The sequence below is a fragment of the Hirundo rustica genome, chromosome 10, assembly GCF_015227805.2.
Source record: "Hirundo rustica isolate bHirRus1 chromosome 10, bHirRus1.pri.v3, whole genome shotgun sequence".
NCBI lineage: Eukaryota > Metazoa > Chordata > Aves > Passeriformes > Hirundinidae > Hirundo > Hirundo rustica.
In genome coordinates this window covers 25,658,650-25,681,304 of record NC_053459.1, presented here as the reverse complement: position 1 = coordinate 25,681,304, position 22,655 = coordinate 25,658,650, and the positions used below count along the sequence as shown (strand labels likewise).

Sequence of the window (22,655 nt, the reverse complement as noted above, 5' to 3'; positions counted from 1 at the left end):
CTGCCCCGGTGTGTTGAAACCACAGAAAAATGGCTTCAACAACCAAACAAACCCTCGCAGGGTTCTGAGTTATTAAAATTATGTATAACAACTTCTCATAACTGTTTTTCCTGTAAGAGATAGCTCCTTTTGTTAAACACAAAGGCTAGAGAACTTTTGAAGATGTGGAGGTGGGTTTTTTTTTGTCGTTTTTGGTTTTTTTTTTTTATAATGTCTGGAATAACAGAGTGGAATAACAGAATGTCTGGAAACAGAGTGGACAAAAAAAAAGCAAGCTACTGCATTTTGTCACCACCTGGAAGCACTAGCTCTTGCTCAGACCATGCTGCACCCGTCTGCAAGACTGGCAGTCACAGACACAGGCCCATACCCGTGACTGAAGAAAGCTTCTTTATATGGAGTGAATGACACTGTTAAAACGTTGTCAAGTTTAAGCTTCAGACTCTGAATACAAATTCCAGAATCATACATACAGATGCAGTATTTCAGTAAGACTCCCAGGTGAAATGCTCTGCATTTCAGCTTTTTTTTTTTTTTTTTTTTTTTTTTTTCCCAGTTTACAAACTTATAAATTGCCATAGATATATTTACCTGGAAATATTTGCAATGTTATGGCTGGCAAATAGGCTCAAATTCCTGTGAAGCTGGTGTGAGTCCTTACCCACAGGTTTTCTCCTCTCTCGACAGTTTGGCTTTGCTGTTTCGGACAAGACATCCTCCAGCCATAGGGAACTCCACATACACATTCATACGTCCGTTGAATTACAGACACGCACTGCCTCCTGCCCTCGCAGGACCTGTGCGGCAGACGTCCCCCACCTGTGCCCCAGGTTCGCCTCAGCCGTGCCCCAGACGTGCCCCAGATGTGCCCCAGCAGTGCCCCAGATGTGCCCCAGCAGTGCCCCAGATGTGCCAGGCGCTGTCGGAGGCGCCTCTTTGGCCCCTGGGGCTCCGCGCGCCCCCTGGCGGCGGGGCGGGAGCCACTGCAGAGCCACGCCCCCTGCGGAGCCGGGCCCGCCCCTTCGCTGCTGAGTGACAGCCCACGTGGCCAATGGGCTGTCCCGAGCCACCGCCCGGGACCGCGAGGCGGCAGGCGGGACTTCCGGCGCGGGCGCCGATCGCACGGAACGCGCCATGGCGTCGGCCTAGGCCGCCCGGGGACCGCGGGGCCGCGGGCCGCAGGTGAGCGCGGGGCAGGTCCCCCGGGCCGCAGGTGAGCATTGGGGCGCGGCCGCTAGGCTCCCTGGGCGCTCCGGCCGTGCGGCGGCTGAGCACTTACGGGCCTGGCGCTCCATTGCGCAGTGCTTATTCTCCTCCACCCATGAAGTGGCGAGGCGGGGCCCGGTTCCGTGGGCGGCTTAGGCCGAGCCGGGGCTGAGCCCGGCTGGAGCGGCCGCGGTCCCGCGACTTCCCGGGACCGCGGGAGGGAGATGAGCAAAACGAAGTGGAGGCCCCTGGAGCACTCCCCGAGCGCTATGCTTGGCACGGTGAAAGTTCTACCCGTAGTCGCGCTTTTCGTCTCTGCCGGGTGTATGGTTCGTGAGCTGTGCTCCGAAGTGCTGGTTGAGCTTGCAGGATAATGAGTAGCGTGGAGTCTCACTAGCTGAAAGCCAAGTTCTCAGTAAAAATGTTGAATATAGTTGAGAGGAATTGTTCCTTCATCTTAATAGGTGTGAATGCTGCCCTTCATGTGCGTCAGTGTCCAATATCGTGGTACGTCTGAGATGGAGACTTGTGTCAGTAATGATACGATGGCATCAAAATGCAAGAATTCAGATATGGAGGGATTGGAGAATGTGAACGAGAATTACTGTTATTAGCTGTCTAGTTTTTGTTCATCCTCTGCTTATGACATTTTGGAAGGTGCAGCCCAATCTACCAAAATATTTGGAATTTGTCACAATTTCTGTATGTTCGTATGTCTTTTTTTGTGATTGCTGTAAGATTTATAATCTCATTTGGCTTTAAAATAATAGAATTTAAATTTGTTTCCTACAGATGTACAAGTTATTTTTTTTCAGAAGTGGGAGGGAAAAGATGTTTTATTGAGCGAGTTAAAATGTAAACATAACCATGTAACGTTGAATTGCTTTGTGTTGTATTATGCTCTGAAACACATTTTGAGTTGATTGAGATACAAATATCTGAAAGTTTCATATTTAGGTGTAGTTTGTGAAGCCTGATCTGTGAGTATTTGCCAAAAGGTGTGAAAGTTATTGTTTATGTCTCGAGCTGTGTAACGCTTTTATGATCTCTGTCTTAAATGTGCTTAGTGTGTTTACTGCAGGGGTGTCTTGCTGCTCATAACTGTGCTGGTCCAGCACACCCCCCATTTCCCCCTCCTCATTTCTGTCCTGTTCAGTCCCATGACAGAGGGATGCAGCACCTCAGGCACAGTTCGGCTTGTGAGTTCTAGCATGGAGAGGGGGAAGAAATGCTCAAAGTTATTTACAGACAACTTTGTCTGTACACACTGGTAAACCAGGTGTAAAGTGCAGAAGGTTGCTTCAGAGTCAGGTTTAACTTGTTTCGTTTGGTTTACAGTTCAGCCCTTTTCCACACACCTGCATTTCTGTGTGCTCTGAGCTGCGTCTCTCAGCTGAGACAGGCATGCTTTCCAAAGAGCCGTGGAATTTCAGAAATTGTAAGGCTTTTTGGCTTGCATTTGGGGCATCAGATCCTGAGCACAGAAGAATTTCTGTGTATGTGAGTTTGACAGGGAAGTGTGCACTGTATATGCATTTTGTTTGCAAGGACCACTTTAATTCTTGTCTTTTCTAACCTTGCTTAATGCTCTTTTAGTGCTTTTCTCTGTGCTGAATTGACTGTGTTGGTTAAAGTACTGTGATAGCTTCAAGTGTGTTGTTGTTTCTGTCATAGTAAAAATGGCTGTATTTTTGAAACAATGGTTCTTTTATCCTTCTAGTTTCACTGGTGTCCTCTTTTTTAGGACAAACTGATGAGAGAAGGTGATAAATCTTAATTTAGTAACAAAAGTTCATTAGTTTTGTAACTCACTACCATTTCTTTCCTGTGGGTGTAACTTCATTTCTGTGAAACAGTTGAAAGTTCCACAAAGCATTATATGTCTGACCAAGCATTATATTCTGACCAAGTTAGAATCATGAGAACTGTTTTTGAAAGTATTAGCTGTTTCCTCCAAATAGTAATAAATTCTAGTTATCTTCATGTTAGCTTAAATCAAGTCTACCTCTCTGGTATTTTCTTTAATTGACATTGAGAACCTCACATCATGGAGCAATGCTTTTTGCATGAGAAACATGAAGGATAGGTCAGAAGGACAGGAATTCTTAGGTGTTTCTTGATTCTGAAAGAGAAAGTAGTAGTGTTGGCTGTGATTTCTCAGTTAAGTCAACAGACAGTTTTCAGAAGAAATATCTACAGTCAAATGAAAACAAATTCACATGAAACCATTTATATAAGGAACCATAGTTTGGAGGTTTTCGACAAAAAAATTGAAATATTTTGGATTACCTAATTGAGCTTTTTGTGAAGTACTTTTAGTTACTCCAGTAAAAGAAGTTAGAGGAGATCCAGATGTTCAGATAATTGCATTATTAAGTGCATACTGTCCACTTTTAAAACTTGTCATTAATTATTTTAATTCTTATAGCTATATTGGACCCAGAAATAGACCCATTTCTATTGTTTCATGTTGTGTCTATTTTATGTAATTTCCAGTAATTTCTTACTTTCAGACTGGAAGAATCTCTAGAGGGACTTTGACATCTGTGGACCATACAATTTTCTTACATTCAGGAGTGAAAGTGGTTAGATTTCCTGTTGAATGTTGCACTTAATTGGTGCTTGTTTCGTACTCATGAGGTGTACTCGATCACGTATATTTAAAATCTGAATGTTGGGTTTTCTAACTTGATCATGTTTAGGTGTGAGCTTTTATAAGGGGAATAAGATATGTTGTGCTTTCTGTGTTCTTAAGAGGTTGCATGCCCACAGTCATGTTGTAGCTAAGCCTGAGAGAAATCTGAAGTTCCTCCAAATTGGTATCCCATCACTTTTGCAAGTGTGTTTTTGGAATACATACTTTTAGTGGAATTATTCAAAGTATATCAGGAATTTTGATGATTTGGATTTATGATAGAAGAAGGGAAATTTAAAATGAAGTGTGTGAGGATGATTAATATAATGTGAATGATCATCCCTTTGTACCCCTTGCATTGCTTTGTGATGCCTAAAGTAGTTTGGAGTCTTGCTCATATAATTTTTGTAATTTATGTATGCTGTTGCTCCCATGGAGGGACATGCTTCTAGCAAAAGGAACTTCTAAAATAGTCATATAACTTTAAGATTACTTGTTTTTCAAATGTAAGCACTGAATGATATTTTGCATACTTTCTTAGCAGTAAAGTTTTAAGTGACTAAGGGTCCTGTAAAATGACACAGGAAGGTATTTGCTATGTGCCTTGACTCTGATTCTTTTCTTGCAGGTATTGAATAAAATATGCTGTTGTCAATAGGAATGCTGATGTTGTCTGCTACTCAGATATATACTATCGTGACTGTGCAGTTATTTGCCTTCCTGAATCTTTTACCTGTGGAGGCAGATATTTTAGCGGTAAGTATAATAATATTTTTATACATGGATGAAATATCTATCAAATTGAATAATTTCTTCAATACAACAAATGCTATAGCAGATTTCTTGGAATGGAACTGCCTTAACAGTTTACTTCAATAAACAATAATTTCTACATTTTCAAATGAGTTTACAAGTGGTATGTGCTCAGGTACCATGACAGTGAAAGAACCTAATTCCCTTAGTCATTTACAAAGTTCACTCTGGCCAGATGTCCTGTAGCACGTTAGAACCGTGTTAATTCCATTCTTTGGTTTAGATAGCAGTTGAAGTTTTGGTGATGAGTGCCAGTTTGTAGGGTTGCTGGATTTAAATAATCTTCTATGGCTAGTATAATTTATTTGTGTGGGCTGGAGGCTTTGTCAAGGTGTTTTGTGTATTTTGCACCTAGATACAATTTTTAAATAGCTGAAAATATCTGCTGCTATCATTAAAGAAAATAAAGAACAGTATAATGAGCATAGATCAGTGGTAAAAGCTGATGCTGTGCCGTTTATTACCATTTTGATAATATTGTGGCATTTTAAGGAGGCAGTTGTAAATGTCTTTGTAGGATCGAGCATAAGCTACTGAAATAATTAAACCTATTGCTGTAACCTCCTGCTTCTTCCAGTGATATGGAGAAGAATTGTTAATGTCATATCAGTTTTGGAGAACAGTGACAAACTCTGAGACAAATTTTAAAATAAAAATGCTTAGAAGTTTGTGGTAAAGTGGAGTTGATGAATACTAAAGTATTGTATTTGGATTTTCAAGTTGTTAGTATTCTATAAATACTGTGTATACAAAAAAATGTAAAGAAACAATGCAGATACATAATTGCTTTTTTATGACACTGATGTCACCATTTTATTGTGAAATTTTAAACTTTTTATTGTAAACATGATTTCCCTCTCCCTTCTTTTCTCTGTCACCAAGCCTCTGCTTCCTCTTTTCATAAAAATCTAACTCATTCTTGCTTCTTCCTCTTTTAGAAAAGTTACTTAAATCAAAAAATTACAACCCACCCCAACCTCAGAAAAGAAAAATAGGGCACTTTGGAAGTTTAGTTGGATTTTTTTTTTTCTATTTAATCTTTGTGTGTAGCATTCTAAAATAATTCCATATGAAAATGAAGCATCTTTCATTCTTGGATATTTGGAAGTTGCAGATTTATTCTGAGACTATCTAGAAGTAAGAAAGTAGGTGATGAACTAGATACTAAACTGCTATACAAAGGAGCCAGTGGAACGCTTAAAAGAAGCCCAGAAGAGAGAATGTTTGCACTGTGTCACATGGAATTGCTGGTGTACAGGTCATTTGCAGTCTTGAGAGATTTCACCATGTAATGATTACCCATTTGTTAGCAAAACTCTGGCCAATGTTTTGGGTTTACTAAGGAAAGAAGTTCTTTTCCCCTTTAATTTAGGAATGGTTTTATGCTTCTGTGTTCTCGTATAGTTGCAGCCTCAGAGGATCATGTCTGTGTAAAGTGCTGTTATGTGTGTGTGAGACAGGATTGGTTACTTTTTAAAAAAGATATAAAAAGAAATATGTTTCAGTCGAGCTCCTGGCTTAAGCTGGGGCTTGTCAAGTGATTCAGGGGCAAACTGACAGTAGCCCAAGCTCAGGACATTTTGAAGAAGGTGGTGCACTGCTGCTCTCTGTGGTGGAAGGTTAGGAGGAGAGATTGTTTGGGGCACATTTGTTACACAGAACAAAGAAGCTCCCTTGAAATTTGGCTCCATTCCTACCTCTTTCCCCTCAAAGTCTGTGGGAAGCAAGCTCCTTCCAAACGTTGCTCCTTTGGAAGACTTGAGATGAATCATGGTGGTGTTTTTCTCTGAACTATAGTTTAAGCTCCCCTGTCTAAGATGGGCTGGTAGGAAATATCCCTCTGAAGCAAACACGATCCTTACTTGGCTATTCTGTGTGATAGTTGGATGATATGATGAATAGACAAACATTTCTGACTCACTAAACTGTTTAATTAAACGACCAATGCACGTTCAGATCTGTTAACTGGAGAGTTCACAACTTCTGCAGGAAGTTTTTTTTTTAATGAAAAAAATATGCCATACGTACACAATACTTTTTTCTGTATGAATCACATGTTGGTCAGGCATGTTATACAGCCAGAGATGAACAGAGAAAGGGGAAGCAAAGCTTGTGCAGATTTAGCGTCTTTTCTGATATTCCTCTTTTTAAAATGAAAGCTCATATTTATTATAAAACAAAACTGTAGAGATACTTTTCAGCTACTAATCTGAATGTGTAGCAGGGAATTGGGAAGGGATGGCATATGGAGACTATTCTTTGTCTACAGTAAATCACCTCTTAAAAGCTGTTTTTCCCTGTACACAAATTAATTCCGGGCAAAACACCCACCACTACCATTCAATGAAAACTCCACATCCAAATGTCCCAGCTCTTCAGATTTTTGCTTGCTCGGTTTGTTTGTAGTTTCTGTTCTGCTCATATGAAGGTATTTGAATTTTAGACAGTAGAAAGAAAGATTTACTATTTATAAATAGTTCAACAAAATATCTATTACTTAGTTTTTTATTTTGACAACTAGATAAAAAAAGGGTAGAGTAGAAGAAAAATGTGAGTAGAAGACAGGTGGAATAAGTAATTTTGTGATTTCATTGACATGGTCACAAAATATCCTATTCCTAAAAAATATTTAATCTAAAAAAATACACGGTGATGTTTTGTTTATATTTGTTAACTATTTCTGTCTTGTTGCAAACCTAATTTTTTAAAAAATTTATTTCTTAGTATAACCTTGAAAATGGAACCGAGACTTTTGATGATCTACCTGCTAGATTTGGCTACAGACTGCCAGCAGAAGGCTTGAAGGTAAAAAAAAAAAAAAAAAAAAAAAAAATAAAAATAAATAAATAATAATAATAAATATATATATATATGTTGTGCTGGTTTAAACTGGACTAGAGTTTATTTTCTTCCTGGTGTCTGGCATGGAGTTCTGTTTTGGATTTGTGCTAAACACAGGGTTGATTATCTAGAGGGGATTTTGTTACTGCTGGGCAGTGCCAGCATAGCCAAGGCCTTTTCTGTTGCTCCCGGTGCCACCCTGGTGAGGAAGTTGGGAGTGCATGGCAGGCTGGGAGAAGACACAGCCAGGACGGCGGGCCCAGAATGATCCAAGGGGTATTCCAGACCGTGTGAGATCGTGCTCGGCATATAAAGTGGGGGGAAGGAAGAGGAAGGGTGGAGGACTTTGAGCATGGTGTTTGTCTCCCCAAGTCACTGCTGTGTGTGATGGGGCCCTGCTCTCCTGGGAGAGGCTGAACACCTGCCTGCCTCGGCCTATGGAGGAAACAAATTAATTCTTTGTTCTCCTTGGGTTGTGTGTGTGGCTTTTGCTTTTCTTATTAACCTGTCTTTATCTCAGCCCACAAGTTCTTTAGCTTCTGCCCTTCCAATTCCCTCCCTGATCCTGCTGGTGGGGAGTGAGTGAGCGGCTGTGGGGTGCTTGAGGGCTGGATGGGGTAGAACCCCCACAATCCTTTTTGGCACTCAGTGTGGGGCACAGAGGGTTCGAGATAATGTCAGATTTGATTGTGAAGGTCTAGGTTGAATTCAAATGTTGCATATATTTAAAGAGAACTATATCTGCTGGATGTTTCCTCTGTAAGCTAAAAAAGATATAAATTAGAGGAAGGTATTACCAAGGAAAAATAAAGACAAATTATTAATCAACTCCTCAAACAAAACAAATGTGCAAAGGATCTGATATTGTCTGTGAATAGGCCTGTTCTTCTCTTAAGGAGAGAATCTTGGTAATCTTTGCTTAAGGGGAATTTGCTGAATTTTGTAACAAATAAATTAAAAATAGGTAAATAATGGAAGTCCAAGAGAAGTTTGGTAGACCACTGCTTTCTGTGTTTTGATGGCAATACTGATACATAATGTCAGTTACCTTGTACTGGAATCAGGAGATGCCAGACAATTTTGTGCTGATAAAATTTTTTGGAAAATGTGTTTGGAAGATTCATTGTCTCCTTCCAGTCCTATGCTGGGGACCCCTTTCACATTGTGAAGGGTGGCACAGCCAGAGAAATTATTTCCTTGCCTGTTGTCTACCTTAAGTATGCTGTGTAAAGCAACTGTAGCTCAGTATTTTGGGAAGTTACAGTTGTTGTCCCTTTTGCTACTCTTGTTGCATTGCTCAAGCAGCCCAGCAGAGAAGCTCAGGGGCTGCAGCTCTGCTGTGATACCTTTGTGCTGTGCCCAGCGCTGGGATCAAGGGCAGGAATTGCAATTGATCCTGCGCCCTCTCCCTACGTGATTTCATTTCAATTGCAATCCACACCCCATAGCAGGTGAGAAGGTGCCCGCATTCTTCCAGTGCCCCTTAAATCGTGGGTTGCACCCATGCTCTTTTATTTTACTGTGTATCAATAAGTGGGGAAAATGCAGATACACATGCATTTTTGTTACTTACCTGTTAGTGTTATTTGTTTCTTGAAATGGCATCATGTTGGGGTAGGGATTCTGGGCCATGACTTGAAAACTGGTCATAATAATATCAGGAGAAGGCACTAAAAAGTGCTAATTATTGAATTAGCAGAAAATATGCATGCGAGTTTTAAATTTTTTTTTTTTTTTTAATTTTCTTAATCCTATTTTCATAGACATGGAGAAACATATAAATATTATACCATATGAAATAATAAAATTCACCTAGTATTAGACAAGGCAGAAGTAAGACGTAAAGGTTTGCAAACGTTAATGGAACTGGAAAGGGAAAAACTGTATTGACTTATGCGAAGTGATTAATATGCCAAAATGGTCCAAGATGGATATGGCTATGGGACTACAGGTTAGACTTTATTATTATTTTGTGCTGGATGAGAAATTCTGAAGAGTTGATGTGTTCTGAAATACAGCAGCAAGAATGTTTTGTACAGCAGGATAATTACTTTTCATTACTTTAGTGTGGTCAGTACACTCACTTGGAACACAGGAAGAAGTGTAGGTGGACTGAGTGAGATTTACAGAAGAGAGATTAAGTTGAAAGTAAAATGGGAAGGAACTGTGAGAGGTTAAATAAATGCATCTTCCTTAGACAGGAGTGATAAACCACATTCTGCTCTCGTTGGCTTCTGATGGGGTAGCAGCTGTCCAGATACATTGGTGGCAGTAGTAACTGATGTGAAGGCTTTTATTCTTTTTATCTCTGTAATATAAGATAGAGGAGGTAGAAACTAAATTATTTAAAAATAAATTACATATGGTGATGTTAATGCTGTGAACTGGTGCTATAGTCCTGTTGCTTAGAAAAGTACTTAAAAGCCAGTTGAATATCAAGTTCAGTTCTAGTCTTCACATTCTCTGAGGTAGTTTGTTGCTGAGATTATGCAGCTGATGCCTTTTGGTGTGCTCTGCTGAGTTTAGCACCAAGAGGCACACTTCCTCTTTCTGGCTGCCTGACCTGAAGTGCTCTGCAGTGACAGGAACTGTTTATTTCGTTTAGAGTCAGGTTCCTACAGATCAGTGTCAGTAAGTTTGTTCATTTTGGATGAAATGTATTTTCTGTTCCACTCCAGCTGTTGAAGCACTTGTCCATGAGAAAGAAGTCTGTATCTGGCCATCCAGGCAATTTAGGGCTTGTGGGAAGTTCAGGCTTCCTTATTTTTTTTTACTGTGGAAGTGGCTACATGGAATCAGTCATGTGGCAGTGATTTATTTGTCTTGCTGTCCCCTTTGAATGTGTATGAGGGTTTATGACTGAGATGTGTATGCTTTTTCAGCTTAGAATTCTTACACAAAAATTTAGGTAGACCACCTTCCAAATTTTGGAGAAGGGGCGTTTATATCATATACACCCCATGGAGACCATGAATAGCCCATGTGGGTGGGGTGTTGTTTTCATGTTACTTCTGTCTCTAAGCCTGTATGGCCCCAAAAACTGGCTCTGCAGCATTGTTAATGTTGCAGGGTTGAGAGTAACCACTATACAAAAAAAAAATAGAAGCTAGTGATAAGGTAAAAGGGTGGATTACTCTTTAATTCCATGTTGCCCTTTTAATCCCAAAGGGTAATAAAGTACTGCAAGAATTCCTGTAACTCAGGAATTTCTCTGCAATTCCCCTCAAGCAGACTTCATTTCCATGCCCAGTGGGTGTTTTCATGGGGAGAAGGTATGTTAAAGCTGTGTAGTTGTTTATTGACTGTATTGAGAATCAGAGGGTGCTTAAGTGATTTACCCAAGTAGTGAGCCAATTTAATACACCAGAAATAGCGATAAAGAGCTTTGCTTCTTACCTTTTTAACTGTTAGACAGCTCTGTGTCTTAATTAAGGTAGAAGTCGTCATGTTTAGGAAAGGAGTTTCAGACCTGAATATTATACTAAAGCTTTTTCTTGGCATTATGATTTTAATTACTTTTTAAAAATGTTATGATGTTTGTTACAACAGGATGAAAATGGTATACTCTTTCAGTGCTTGTAATTAAGATTTATTAGTATGCAAGTTGTAAAACACAATCTGTTAGATTCTATAGTAAGTGGCTACAAACTGCTGGCAGAAGGCCACCATGTCAGCCACCTAAAAACAATTCAAATATTGCTTCAAAGTTAATATTGACAGAGTTTCCAACTTATTGAAGCTTTCAGCTGTAGCTTATTGAGTGATCTTTGCTTACTGTAGAAAACCAACTGTTTTGTATGCGAGGTCAGTCCTGGGGTCATACATGGAACTTTGCTTGTGTTCTGTTGTGAATTGGTGAGTGCTGAGTTTGTGTTGTGCTTCTTAGGCCATTGTATTTCTGGTTTCTTGATTAGTCTCCATATGTCTTAGAATAATAGTTACACTGTGTTAATGTAGTATATGCCATCTTCTTTTTTCCTGAATTACACTGCAGAATCTGAGTATGATGGGATTAGAAAAACTTCATTTTTTTTAAACGTTCCAATTTTTTACAGACATAAAAATTCTGATGAATCAATATATGTAGTCAGGGAAGTAGCAGAAATCTGATAATGATATAGGACTGAACTGATAGTAAGAATTTGTTTAGCCATTGTTTGAAAATGTGCAGTTTTCTTTCCATATACTTGACTACCGACCCTTTTGTTGAAGAGAAATGAAGCTTCTTTTTCTGCTCCTGTTTTCTAGGGATTTCTGATAAATTCCAAGCCAGAGAATGCATGTGAGCCTATAGCCCCACCTCCGCTGAGAGACAACTCCTCTGGTGCTTTTATTGTGTTAATCCGAAGGCTGGAGTGCAACTTCGATGTCAAGGTAAGATTTGATTCCCCCCATCCTCTGTTTCAAAGAGTTTACTTCTGCTTTAGAAAAATTTCTATAGCTAATAGTGGAATAGATACTGATGTGAAGGGGAGGAAGAATTTTATTGTCTCCAGACAGATAAAGCAGAGCTCACCAAGTCCTACCTATGACTTAACACCATTATGTCAGTTCCACCAGAGCACTGAGTGCCGTGTCCAGTCTTTTGTTAAACACCTCTAGGGATGGAGGCTCTACCACCTCCAATGTTTTATCACCCTTTCTGTGAAGAAATTCTTCCTGACCTCCAACCTGAACTTCCCTGGCACAGCTTAAGGCCGTGTCTCCTTGTCTTACTGGTTGCCTGGGACAAGAGCCCTACACCCACCTGGCTGCACTCTCCTGTTGGAGTTTTAGAGAGTGAGAAAGTCACCTGTGAACCTCCTTTTCTCCAGGCTGAGCTGCCAGGCTCCCTCAGACACTCCTTGTCCTTCAGACCCTTCCCCAGCTCCGTTCCCTTCTCTGGGTATGCTCCAGCCATTTGATCTTTAAGGTCCCTTCCAACCCTTAATGTTCTATGATTTTATGGTTTTCTTGAAAATTAACTTGGTACAAAGGAGCTAAGGGTGTCTTAAGGGTAACAGGGCTCTTCAGTTTTGTTGTTGAGTTTTGTGAACTAAAAGGAGATTCAGCTGTATTTGCTTTTGCTGCTGTGTGGTAGGTTCAGTTATGTCGTGATTGAAACATGTAAATTCTGCCTGGACTGTAGATTGCACCTGCAGAGGCATGTTCACTGTGTGTAATCTGCCTTCACATCAGACTGGGGAATGGCACACAGTCTGTCCTGGGAATCCTGCCACCATGTGTGCTTATGGCTCAGTGGGAGAAGAAAGGGGAGCAAATGGACTGGCCTTTTTTCATGTCCGCTTTGTCTAACTGTTGTCCATACACTGATGGGACAGTATTGCTTCTGGAGACGTGGTTAAAGGAATTTGAGAGATTTCTGCATTGCCGTTGAAGAATTTCCATAGACAGTTCTTTAAGGATTGTGTCGCATTAGCTCTGTATGTAAGAATTTTTGGTTACGTTTTATATTTTGTATAATATTGATAGAAAAGGGGGTTCCCACTCATTTCTTGTTAGACAAAGAGCAGAGTAGCAAGTGGATCGGCGTTCCCGAGTGAGCAGGGATATCTGCGCCCTCTGTGCCCAGTGAATACACATCTTTAGTATGTTGTTAATACTCTTGCAATATTGTATTATATATTTGCATACATAGTACAGCATTTTGCCCTAAAGTTTCTGCCAGTGTGCTGAGATGTGAGCTAAATTACCCATCAGTGGCTTGACTGACGGAATGGATATTTTAACAAAAACTGAAAATCATCTCTCTCCTTCTCTTTTATGTTGAAAATTACAAGTGCAGGCAAACAGCTGTTTCTTGATTTCTTTATGTATGCACTATGGATATTTTCTGTGGTGATGCAAAACTGGTCAAACTCCCAACCACACATGTATGTTAACATGTCTAAAGGGATTTACGTTTTCGTTTGCTTGTTTAATACTGGGATTTCTCAAGGTGTCTGCATCTTCCAATATCATTGTTCTGCTGTTTGAAATATAGCCATTAGCAATATGGGAAGAGAATCGGTGTTGTTGGGATGAAACCCAAAAGTTTCTCGAGGTGTTCGAAGTGCTTTTTGCAGCTTGTGCAGAGTTTCTTATACTGTGGTGGATGCAGTAAAAGCAATATCCAAGATGAACAGTTGTAACTTAGCTAAGTTTATGTTGGTAATACTTGCTGCAGTAAATGCCATTTACATGGATCTTGGGTTTTCCTTGTATTACCAAAGAGGTGAGTATAGTAGAAATGTAACTGGTACATGGGATGTTAATAGTTTTGTATCCATAGTTACAATTTTGCACTTTTCCATGAGAAAGCTTCTTATACCTGGGCTTTCAGGTAAGATATTCCACATCTGTAAAGCACAGAAAAGATACTACTCATCTGACTTGATGAATCTAGATCACCAAAGTTTCTAGATCACCAAAGTGAGTTAGTGCCTTTATTTTCAAATACAATCAAATATTTTTAACTACCTTTCGAAAGCTTTTAATTCTATTTTTAATATATTTAAATAGGCTGTCTGCAGACAATATTAAAATAGCTTTCTAAAAAAAATAACTACGTGACTGTAAGAATAATGATATGATTTTGCTTTGAAAGGTGACATGTGGTTTATAAGTGCAAATTATATCCATATTAATCACTTTGTGAAAGTGCACCCTATCTCAGAAAGCACAGACAGGCTACTGTATTTGGAAGCAATGGTCTTTCCAGTAAATATTTTGTGTGCCTTGCAGGTCTTAAATGCCCAGAGAGCTGGATACAAGGCAGCTATAGTTCACAATGTTGATTCTGATGACCTCATAAGCATGGGATCCAACGACAGTAAGTACAGGTATCACTTCTCTCCTGTTTGAATATCATTTCACCCACTGGAAACAGCTACACCACCAAAAAACCCCTCATAACCTAAACAACAAAACCACCACCACCGATGAACAAAAACTAAAGCCAAACTAAACAAAAAACCCAGATAAATCCTCCTGCTTTTAAGATTTAATAACAGGAGATATTTGCACAAGAACAAATACATTGATTTGGGCCTTCTCTGAATGTTTCTTTTGGTTTTCCTTCAAGTTTTAGTTCAAGTGTTCTGGCTAGATTTATATTACTGATGCGTAAAACAGCCGATGTATTCTTAGTTAAGTAGAAATATACGAAAAGTAGAAAATACACATTTGGAAATGAAACTTTATAATATGACATTTTAGTATTTAGAATCATAGAACTATTTAGGTTGGAAAAGACTTTAGATCATGAAGTTCATACGTGATAGTCATTCCAGATTGTTGTTGTTGCACTGTTGGGTGCATCTTCCTGTTCCTCTGGACAAATGGATTCTATCATATCACGCACTTAATTTCAGTTGGAAAAACTGAACCAGTGCACCATTTACAATTTGTTTCTTGTGTTAGCTGTTCCAATTTTAACCTTCATGGAGTGAGTATGTTCTGAACATCTTGAAATCTAGTCAGAATGTTGGGTTTGTTTTATGGTATGTCCTTTGTGTTTCTAGTGCTGTTACTGCTTTCTTTGTATCCAGTTTTCAACCTGTTCAATATGGAACAAGAAAATAAGTAAGAGGAAAATTAATTCTTTTCCAATGGAAATGCCATTGAGTAAACTAGGAATGAACTTTGGCAAACTAAATGGGAGCTGAGTAGCCCAGGCAGTTGCGTGAAAGTGGGTTCAATGAATTCTCAACCCATGTGAATCTTATTTTCAGGTTTCACTGAGTAACCAAAACGTAGAACAAGTCCACAACAAACACAGACCTCATAGTGTGAACTGACATTCAGCCACATATGCTTTTGCCTTGGGGAAACTGACTGCTTTGAGGTGGACTAAACTCTGGTTATGAGCCTTAAATGTGAAGCATTAGGGGGAAAATCAATATACAGTGAAGCTGAGAAGATTTGCTAGAATATGGGATTTATCTTTCGGTAAATTTTCATTTATTACTGCCTTCACTGGTAAACAGAGAAGACCACAGTTCATCCAGTTCCCTGAGACTGAAATAAAGATATGGAACTTGTTAATTTTCTTCTTTCTTCTTTTTGACCTTATCTAGCCACAGTTGTTTCCAGTATGTTTATTTGTGTTTGGGGTGAAAAGGAGGGAAGACAGGTTAGTTAAAACTTACAGAACCAGTTCACAAAATAATGTAAGTTGCCAGAAATTCTGAAAATGAATGGAACTATGTGACTTCCTTGAATCTCTGAGTGAAGAATGGTATTCTGGTTAAAATTACGATCCTCTTTTGTCAACATATTTTGGTTTTAGTCTCCCTTTATTCCATTAGGAATTTTGATTTTTCTACCTGCAATAAATTCCCTAGAAATTGTGTAGGAAAAATAATAGTTATTATGTGTTGTATGAAGTAAAGCTGTAACATGCATGTGCGTTGGTCTGGATGTTGCTATGTTAAAATGTCTTCTTGTTGTGATAGTCTCATAATGTTCAGGTCTTGTATCTTGAGTACCCGTAGATTGTCCATGTAATAATAGTTTTATTTTCCTACTTTTTTTTATACAGTTGAGGTTTTAAAGAAGATTGACATTCCTTCTGTCTTTATTGGTGAGAAGTCAGCTAATTCTCTTAAAGAAGAGTTTACTTACGAAAAAGGGTAGGTTAATTCACATGCAGCTGTGTTACTCCTTGCATTAGATTGTCTCTTTTGAATATTTATGGCTTTAAAATAGGATGTTGTGATGACAGAGGTTATAGGTGTTTCAGGTGAAATCTTTTGCCTGAGAACAACCTGTAATGCTTTAGTTAAATAAGAATGATTGCAATGTATCTTTTGATAGTCATGTTCTATTTTTTCATTCGGCTGTCAAAGTAGCTGTGAGGTGGTTTTCTTGGTTTCCCTAGTTTTAATTGAGATCAGTAAATAGTTTTAACTCAAAAAACATTCTAAGAAACAGTGTTCTATTCTTCTATTTAATTAGCCTTACATTGTGTGAGTATGGACTGAATTTTTTACGTTGTTGTGCACAGGCAGGATTCCTGTAGCGTGTCTTGTGTGACAATCTTTCTTCTTATTATTATTATATATATATTTTTTTTGTATTGTATTTGTTCTTCAAGTTGTTCATTAAGTTCCCACTAACTTAGAAAGTGGTATCTCTTCTTCCCCACAGTGGCCATGTTGTGTTAATCCCAGAGTTCAGTCTTCCTTTGGAATACTACTTAATCCCTTTCCTAATAATAGTAGGGATCTGTCTTATTCTCATCGTGATATTTATGGTAAGTTTCTTGTTTTAATAATATTTTTTCTTTCAAATAATCAGGGAACTGTCACACACTGACATTAACAGGTTTACAGTGAAGGAAGAGTGAAGATGTGTGTACCGCATGTACCTGTACCATGCTTACCTGTAATAATTTAGTTTCTCAATAAAACAAATGGGTGCAGGAATTTGTCAAAGGGATATCAGGAGCCTTTTGGATCTTCTCCCTAGTGTGTAACTGCTTGTAGGGATTGTCCTCACTGTCACTCTTACACTCCACAAGTGCTTGCTTTTTGGCCCCATAGTGACCTGTCCTTGTGCTCTTGTACATTGAGAGCGTATCCTGCCTTACCAAACTTAATAATAATTACTCCCACTGCTCCAGGGTGCAGGGCTCACTGTTTTGTACTGCACTTAGGTGTAGTTACGAGCATGTGAACACTGAGCATTGATCTCAGCACATGCATTGCCTCTAGGGGTTCTAAGCTGGGACGTCTTTCCTTCAAATGGTAAGGTAGCATAGCTATGTATTTCAGGATACTTAGCATCTCATTTTTTGAAATCTGTGCCAAATTTATTATTTTACCTTTTTAAAAAAGGCAAGTAATGCATCAACTGTTATATAAACACTTATTTAAAATATTTTTCTGCATTAGTATTTTTTGCACTGCAAGTTACATATTGCCTTGACAATCCTGGGCATGTTGGGCACCATTGCAGCAGCTCTCTGAAAACAAAGCAGAATGATCACCTAAAGGTGAAATTTTTTTTAGCAGAGTTCTTGCTACTGTCTTTTACCGTGTCCTTCTGAACAAAGCCACCCTGTTAAAGCTAATTGTGTACACAGGACAGTGGGTGAACTGTCAGAAGGGTCAGGCTCAGGGAGTTGCAGGGAAGGGGTAACACTAGGCTGGTGGCTGGGCATCAGTGGTGCTCATCAGGGTTCAACTTCACAGCTAGTTCTCTGCAGTGTTGCTATCAGCAACCTGGACAGAGGACTTGAGTACACACTGAGTAAATTTGCCAAGGATTCTAAACTAGGAGATGCTGATTCCCTTACATATAGAGAGGCCTTCACAGAGACAGCTCGACAGACTAGAGCACTGGACAATTAATTGGTGCAGTGAAAATGATCCTAGGGAGGTTCCAGGTTGGATTTAGTCCTCATTCTTTTCTGCTTCTGTCCCTGTTTCTTTGAAACAATCTTATTTTTAACCAGAAGATTCACATGAGACTCTGTCACTAAGGATCTGGATTACAGCAGAAAAACTGCAGTTTGTGCATACAGCTTATTGTTTAGCTGTGGTGAAAGAGCCTGAATGAACAGTTCAGATTCAAATATCCTTTGTTCATTTCTTTGCTTGTCATCGTATTTGAAAAACAATGTCATATCACAGGTACTAGATTTAGAAATTGAACAGAAATAGCATTAGGGATTACTAAGAAAATGGAAATAGAATCTTTGTTATAGTTATTTAGAGAGATTTGTATTATTAGTTATTTAGCTTTTTTAAACTGAGTTATCTTAGTATGGCATAGTATAACATGTAACAATGGCTCAAAGTAAACCCTTTACTTTACTCCCTGGACAACTATTTTAGATAATATGGAAACAGGTCTGATGAATGTGGGAATAATCCTCTAAAACAACTGTAATAATCTAAATCTGTAAGGAAAACTGTTCAAACTTACTGAATTGTGTTTTGCTCTGCAGTATGCTTCCTGCTTTTCTCAGGCCTCAGTAGAGAATTGCAGCAATTGCCATTATTTTATGTAGTACACATAGCTTTTTGTTTCTCTGTTCTCTCAAAAAAACCCCCAAACTTGTGTATTCTCAGTTCCAAATGCTACGTTCATAGAGAACATTCTTGAGGCTTGTTTGGCTTCATCCTTGTTTTCAGGCAAGAGAAGAGGTTATTCTGTGTTAGCTGGGGTTCTCCTTTGACTAACTTGCTGCAAAGCTCCATAAATCAAAACTTTTATTGTTCTTTTATTGGTGTAACTTACTGTTCATGTTACCTTGTCTGTTTTCCAGATAACAAAATTTGTTCAGGACAGACATAGAGCAAGAAGGAATCGGCTTAGGAAGGATCAGCTTAAGAAACTTCCTGTACATAAGTTTAAGAAAGGCAAGTGGATCAGTCTTTGTCTAACTCATTGGACCTTATTTTTTTTAACACCAAAAACCTTGTAAATCAAAGGGGTATTAAGTTTCATAGGTAATTTTGAGTACACTTGAAACCTGTCAGGAGGGTCCTTTCAAGTCAAACTTATTCTCCATTATATGCTGTAGGAGATGAATATGATGTGTGTGCCATCTGTCTGGATGAATATGAGGATGGAGACAAGCTCAGGATCCTTCCATGCTCTCATGGTAAGCAGCTGTGTTTTAGGTTTGAATTTAGATTAAAACAGCTTTCCAAAACGCTGTCCAAAACCTACTGTGCATATGTTTAGTGATTTATAAAATTCCTTTTTGCTATTGTGCAAGAATGAATGTACAGAGGGGGAAAAGTGAAAGCTTGCTTTCTCTTCTTAAAAGCTAAAAAGCTAGCATTCCCACTTTGCATTTTTCCTTGGATGTACACATGAAAGAAAATCTGGGCTTGATGCTGTCCCCAGAATACCCATATTTCTTGTAATACTTCTACATTTGGAAAAATAGGCCTTCACTTTCCCCAAGACAAATAAACCGCAAAACTTAATTGTGCTCCTGATGACTTAGAGGTACAGCTGAAGGGAAGGGTCTGTCCTGGAGTCTGCAGCCATGCACACCACTGCCTGACTGCACTTGGAAGTCAATGACATATTTTCCCTGTGACAGTCTTTCTCAAGTCCAGCCCACTGCAGAGGTGTTACAGCCTTCCATGCAGAGCCAGCAAAGCTGGTGACAGGCTGAGCTTTTTAGAACTTCAGTCATAAAACCAATTTCAAACTAGGTGGACGAACAAGGAATTCTCAGAAGAGAAAGAACAGGTTCATGGCATCTCTCCCAGTGCAGGACTGCATAGGTAACTTGAGTACCTAACCGACCCTCACCATCAGTTTGTGTGGAGAACATGTTTCCAGTGTGCTTCACCAGATACTAAACATGGCATTGCTGGCCTGTGTAAATACAAGCTCTTTGCCAAGTAGAAGTCTCTCTGACTAAGAAGACCTGTATTTTTAATACCATAAGTAAGATGAATCCTTTTTTTTTAAACACGGCCAGTCTAGTTGCAGTGCCAATTGCACACCTAGTTTAAGATCCACAAAATCTTGTGGTAATGTCATGTAATAATGAGGTGCTTTGATACATGTTGGTGTGGTGAGAGGCAACGGGAAGATGATGATGGTGGGCATGCCTGCTGCAAAGTGGATGGAATTGCTCAAAAAGCTTTAAAGTTTGTCATCAGATGCGGCCTGTTGTACTGCTGCTGTCATTCACTCAGTAGAGAACACGGGTATTCATTGTGACTGAGATCCTAGGCTATCAGGTGTTTTGTACAGGCTATGTGCCAACAAATTTGGGACTAAAATTCTCCTGTGTCACTGAACAGAAACACGATTTAGCAAGTTTCCTTGTCCTTTTCACTATTATAATGATGTCCTTGTATTTTGTTTTCTAACAGCGTATCACTGCAAGTGTGTGGACCCGTGGCTAACAAAAACAAAAAAAACCTGTCCTGTGTGTAAGCAGAAAGTGGTCCCTTCCCAGGGGGACTCTGACTCGGAGACAGACAGCAGCCAAGAGGAGAACGAGGTGTCTGAGAACACTCCCCTGCTCAGACCTTTGGCCTCAGTCAGCACACAGTCCTTCGGGGCTCTGTCAGAGTCCCGTTCCCACCAGAACATGACCGAGTCCTCGGAGTACGAGGAGGATGACAATGACAATGTTGATAGCAGTGATGTGGAAAATGGAATGAGTGAAGAAAGTGTAGTGGTTCAGCTGCAGCCCAGTGAGGACAGGGAGTACAGAGTGGCAAACACTGTCTGAGACTACTATTGACCCATAGGTGTATGAACAAAAGGGTTCTTGAGGCTATTTACAAACCTTTGCATAGGGAATCTCTTTTAATCTGTAATCCATTTGGTTTCTTTGATAGGAGCAGCAGTTCATGTAGTAGTACTCTGGTTAAATCATTACAGGTAGATTTATTTTTGATTCAGGTATTCAGTCACACATTCTGTCTTATCAAACCCAACAGTTAAACTGGACTTCACAATGTTAATGCATAATGTTAATAGTTTATATCAATAGAAATATCGCAGAGACTCTAAATGTCCCTTGTTTGAAGCAGGATTTCTCTGGAAGTACTTTTATTTCCATTTTGTAGCTACAACTGGGTCATCCTGAGAGCAATATTTATTACGTGTAGATATGTGTTACCCCTTAGGCCCAACAAAAACTGTATTTGCATGTTTGTATAGTTTTCCTAAAAACTGCCACCACTGCTGAAAAGAAAATGTAGAGCAGATCAATATTCTATGTGCTGGTATGACAAAACCAAGCAGAAGAAATTCCACTTTTATCTCAAAGCAGTGATTGCTAATAATCCTTGGAGTTTGCCATGGTAGCAGAGTTTAAGCAGTTCCATTGAGCAATTCCCAGGATGAGGAAACTTAAAATATATGTCTAGTTTTGAGCAATTCACAAGGTCAGGTCCACCATAAGCACATTAATAATCCCTCCTTGCTACTACTCCATCGTCTGATTTCCAGTGAGGAAGTGGGAGCTGGGAGACAACCGAGACAGAGGTTTTGTTCCACATAGAAAAACAAGTTTAGGGTAAGTATTATACTGATCCTTGGCTCATATACCTCTTACTAAGAGCATTTTATGCTGCATTAGTCTGCTAAACTGTATATAAAAGATTGTTCTTTTCAAATATCTGATTTGAAAACAAGTGCTTACACCTGTCTCACAAAACTCAGTACTTACCAGTGTATCACAAAAAAGGTAGATTCTATATAATACCTCTGTAACAATGTAGAAAGTAAAACCATGCATATACTCAAATGGAGATTTTTTTATATGGCCTTGACTAAGGAAAGCTTGAAAGAATGTTAATAAACATGTTTTCCACTTTAAATATCAAAAGGAGTTTATTCAGCTTTTGCCTTGAGACCTTGACTACTTGCTTCCATTACTGAGGGTGAAGTGCTTTTGAAGATGCAGAAGATGGAACTGTTGGATCCTGTGTCATACTGTAAATCACAGTACTGGGAGTTGCACTGACCAGTGTTATGTGCAGGGGTCTGAGTTGTGCAGAAAAACCTTCATTGTTGTGCAGAAAAACCTTCATTTTTGTTCACTTCTAGAGTCTAGTTTGCCTTGGGGGAGTGTGAAGGAGGACCAGGGTGCTCTGAACAATTCCTACCCAGCTGGCAGCGCCTGCAGAGCCACAGCCCAGTGCTAGAACCCTGGACAGGTGATGGCAGGTGAGGTGGTTCCAGGTGTGATTTCTGACCTAATACTCTATGCAGCCACACACCCTGCAGTGCAGATCTGTTTCCTGGGCCTAGCTGAGAGCAGGGAAAGTTTATTTTGCACAATGAGGCACGGTAAAAGGATATTAAGGAAAGGATGATTCATCTCCAAACCACTGCTGCCAGCAGCCATGGGGTAATGACAGTCAGTGCAGTGGTGTATTTTCACCAAGCAAAATTCCCCTTCAGCGTGCAAATATCTAGGTAAGTCCAAATGGGAAGATGGTTTATGAAAATGTAATTACTAAGCTGAAAGATGGTTCTTAAAATAGATCTCTGAGTGCATATGTTTATTCATTATTGTATTCCAGGCTCCCCAGAATCGGAAGTTACAGAACCATGAACTGACCTAAACTTTGTAATATGCTCTTATGTAATTCTAGTGCCTACAATCAGTTGCAGACACAGTTATGCTAGGAAAAGTCACCAAAAATGCATTTGAAAAAGTAATTTGAACAACACCTAATAACGA

At 39.4% G+C, this 22,655-nt stretch overlaps 1 protein-coding gene across 3 annotated transcripts; it reads left to right on the top strand.

The window, feature by feature from the left end:
* Window positions 1–1,099: 1,099 nt before the first annotated feature.
* RNF13 (ring finger protein 13) lies at window positions 1,100–21,794 on the top strand. Of its 3 annotated transcripts, none has more exons than XM_040074503.2 (10): window positions 1,100–1,182; window positions 4,470–4,597; window positions 7,379–7,459; window positions 11,744–11,869; window positions 14,219–14,306; window positions 16,017–16,107; window positions 16,625–16,730; window positions 18,750–18,843; window positions 19,008–19,088; window positions 20,326–21,794. In XM_040074503.2, exons 2-10 carry the CDS (start codon window positions 4,484–4,486, stop codon window positions 20,688–20,690), a joined length of 1,146 nt encoding a protein of 381 aa, XP_039930437.1. In that variant the 5' UTR covers window positions 1,100–1,182; window positions 4,470–4,483; the 3' UTR covers window positions 20,691–21,794. The 3 variants fall into 3 exon arrangements, with proteins under 3 accessions (XP_039930437.1, XP_039930435.1, XP_039930436.1); XM_040074501.2 differs by having other exon boundaries at window positions 1,117–1,213; XM_040074502.1 differs by lacking the exon at window positions 1,100–1,182 and adding an exon at window positions 1,374–1,487.
* Window positions 21,795–22,655: the final 861 nt, after the last annotated feature.

What these genes read in the sequence shown, in the direction of transcription:
- RNF13 (XM_040074503.2), top strand. Translation starts at nt 4,484, where the DNA reads ATGCTGTTGTCAATAGGAATGCTGATGTTGTCTGCTACTCAGATATAT. An exon ending in AAGCATGGGATCCAACGACA is followed by an intron (nt 14,307 to 16,016) that starts GTAAGTACAGGT and finishes TTTTTTATACAG; the next exon opens with TTGAGGTTTTAAAGAAGATT. An exon ending in GAGTTTACTTACGAAAAAGG is followed by an intron (nt 16,108 to 16,624) that starts GTAGGTTAATTC and finishes TCTTCCCCACAG; the next exon opens with TGGCCATGTTGTGTTAATCC.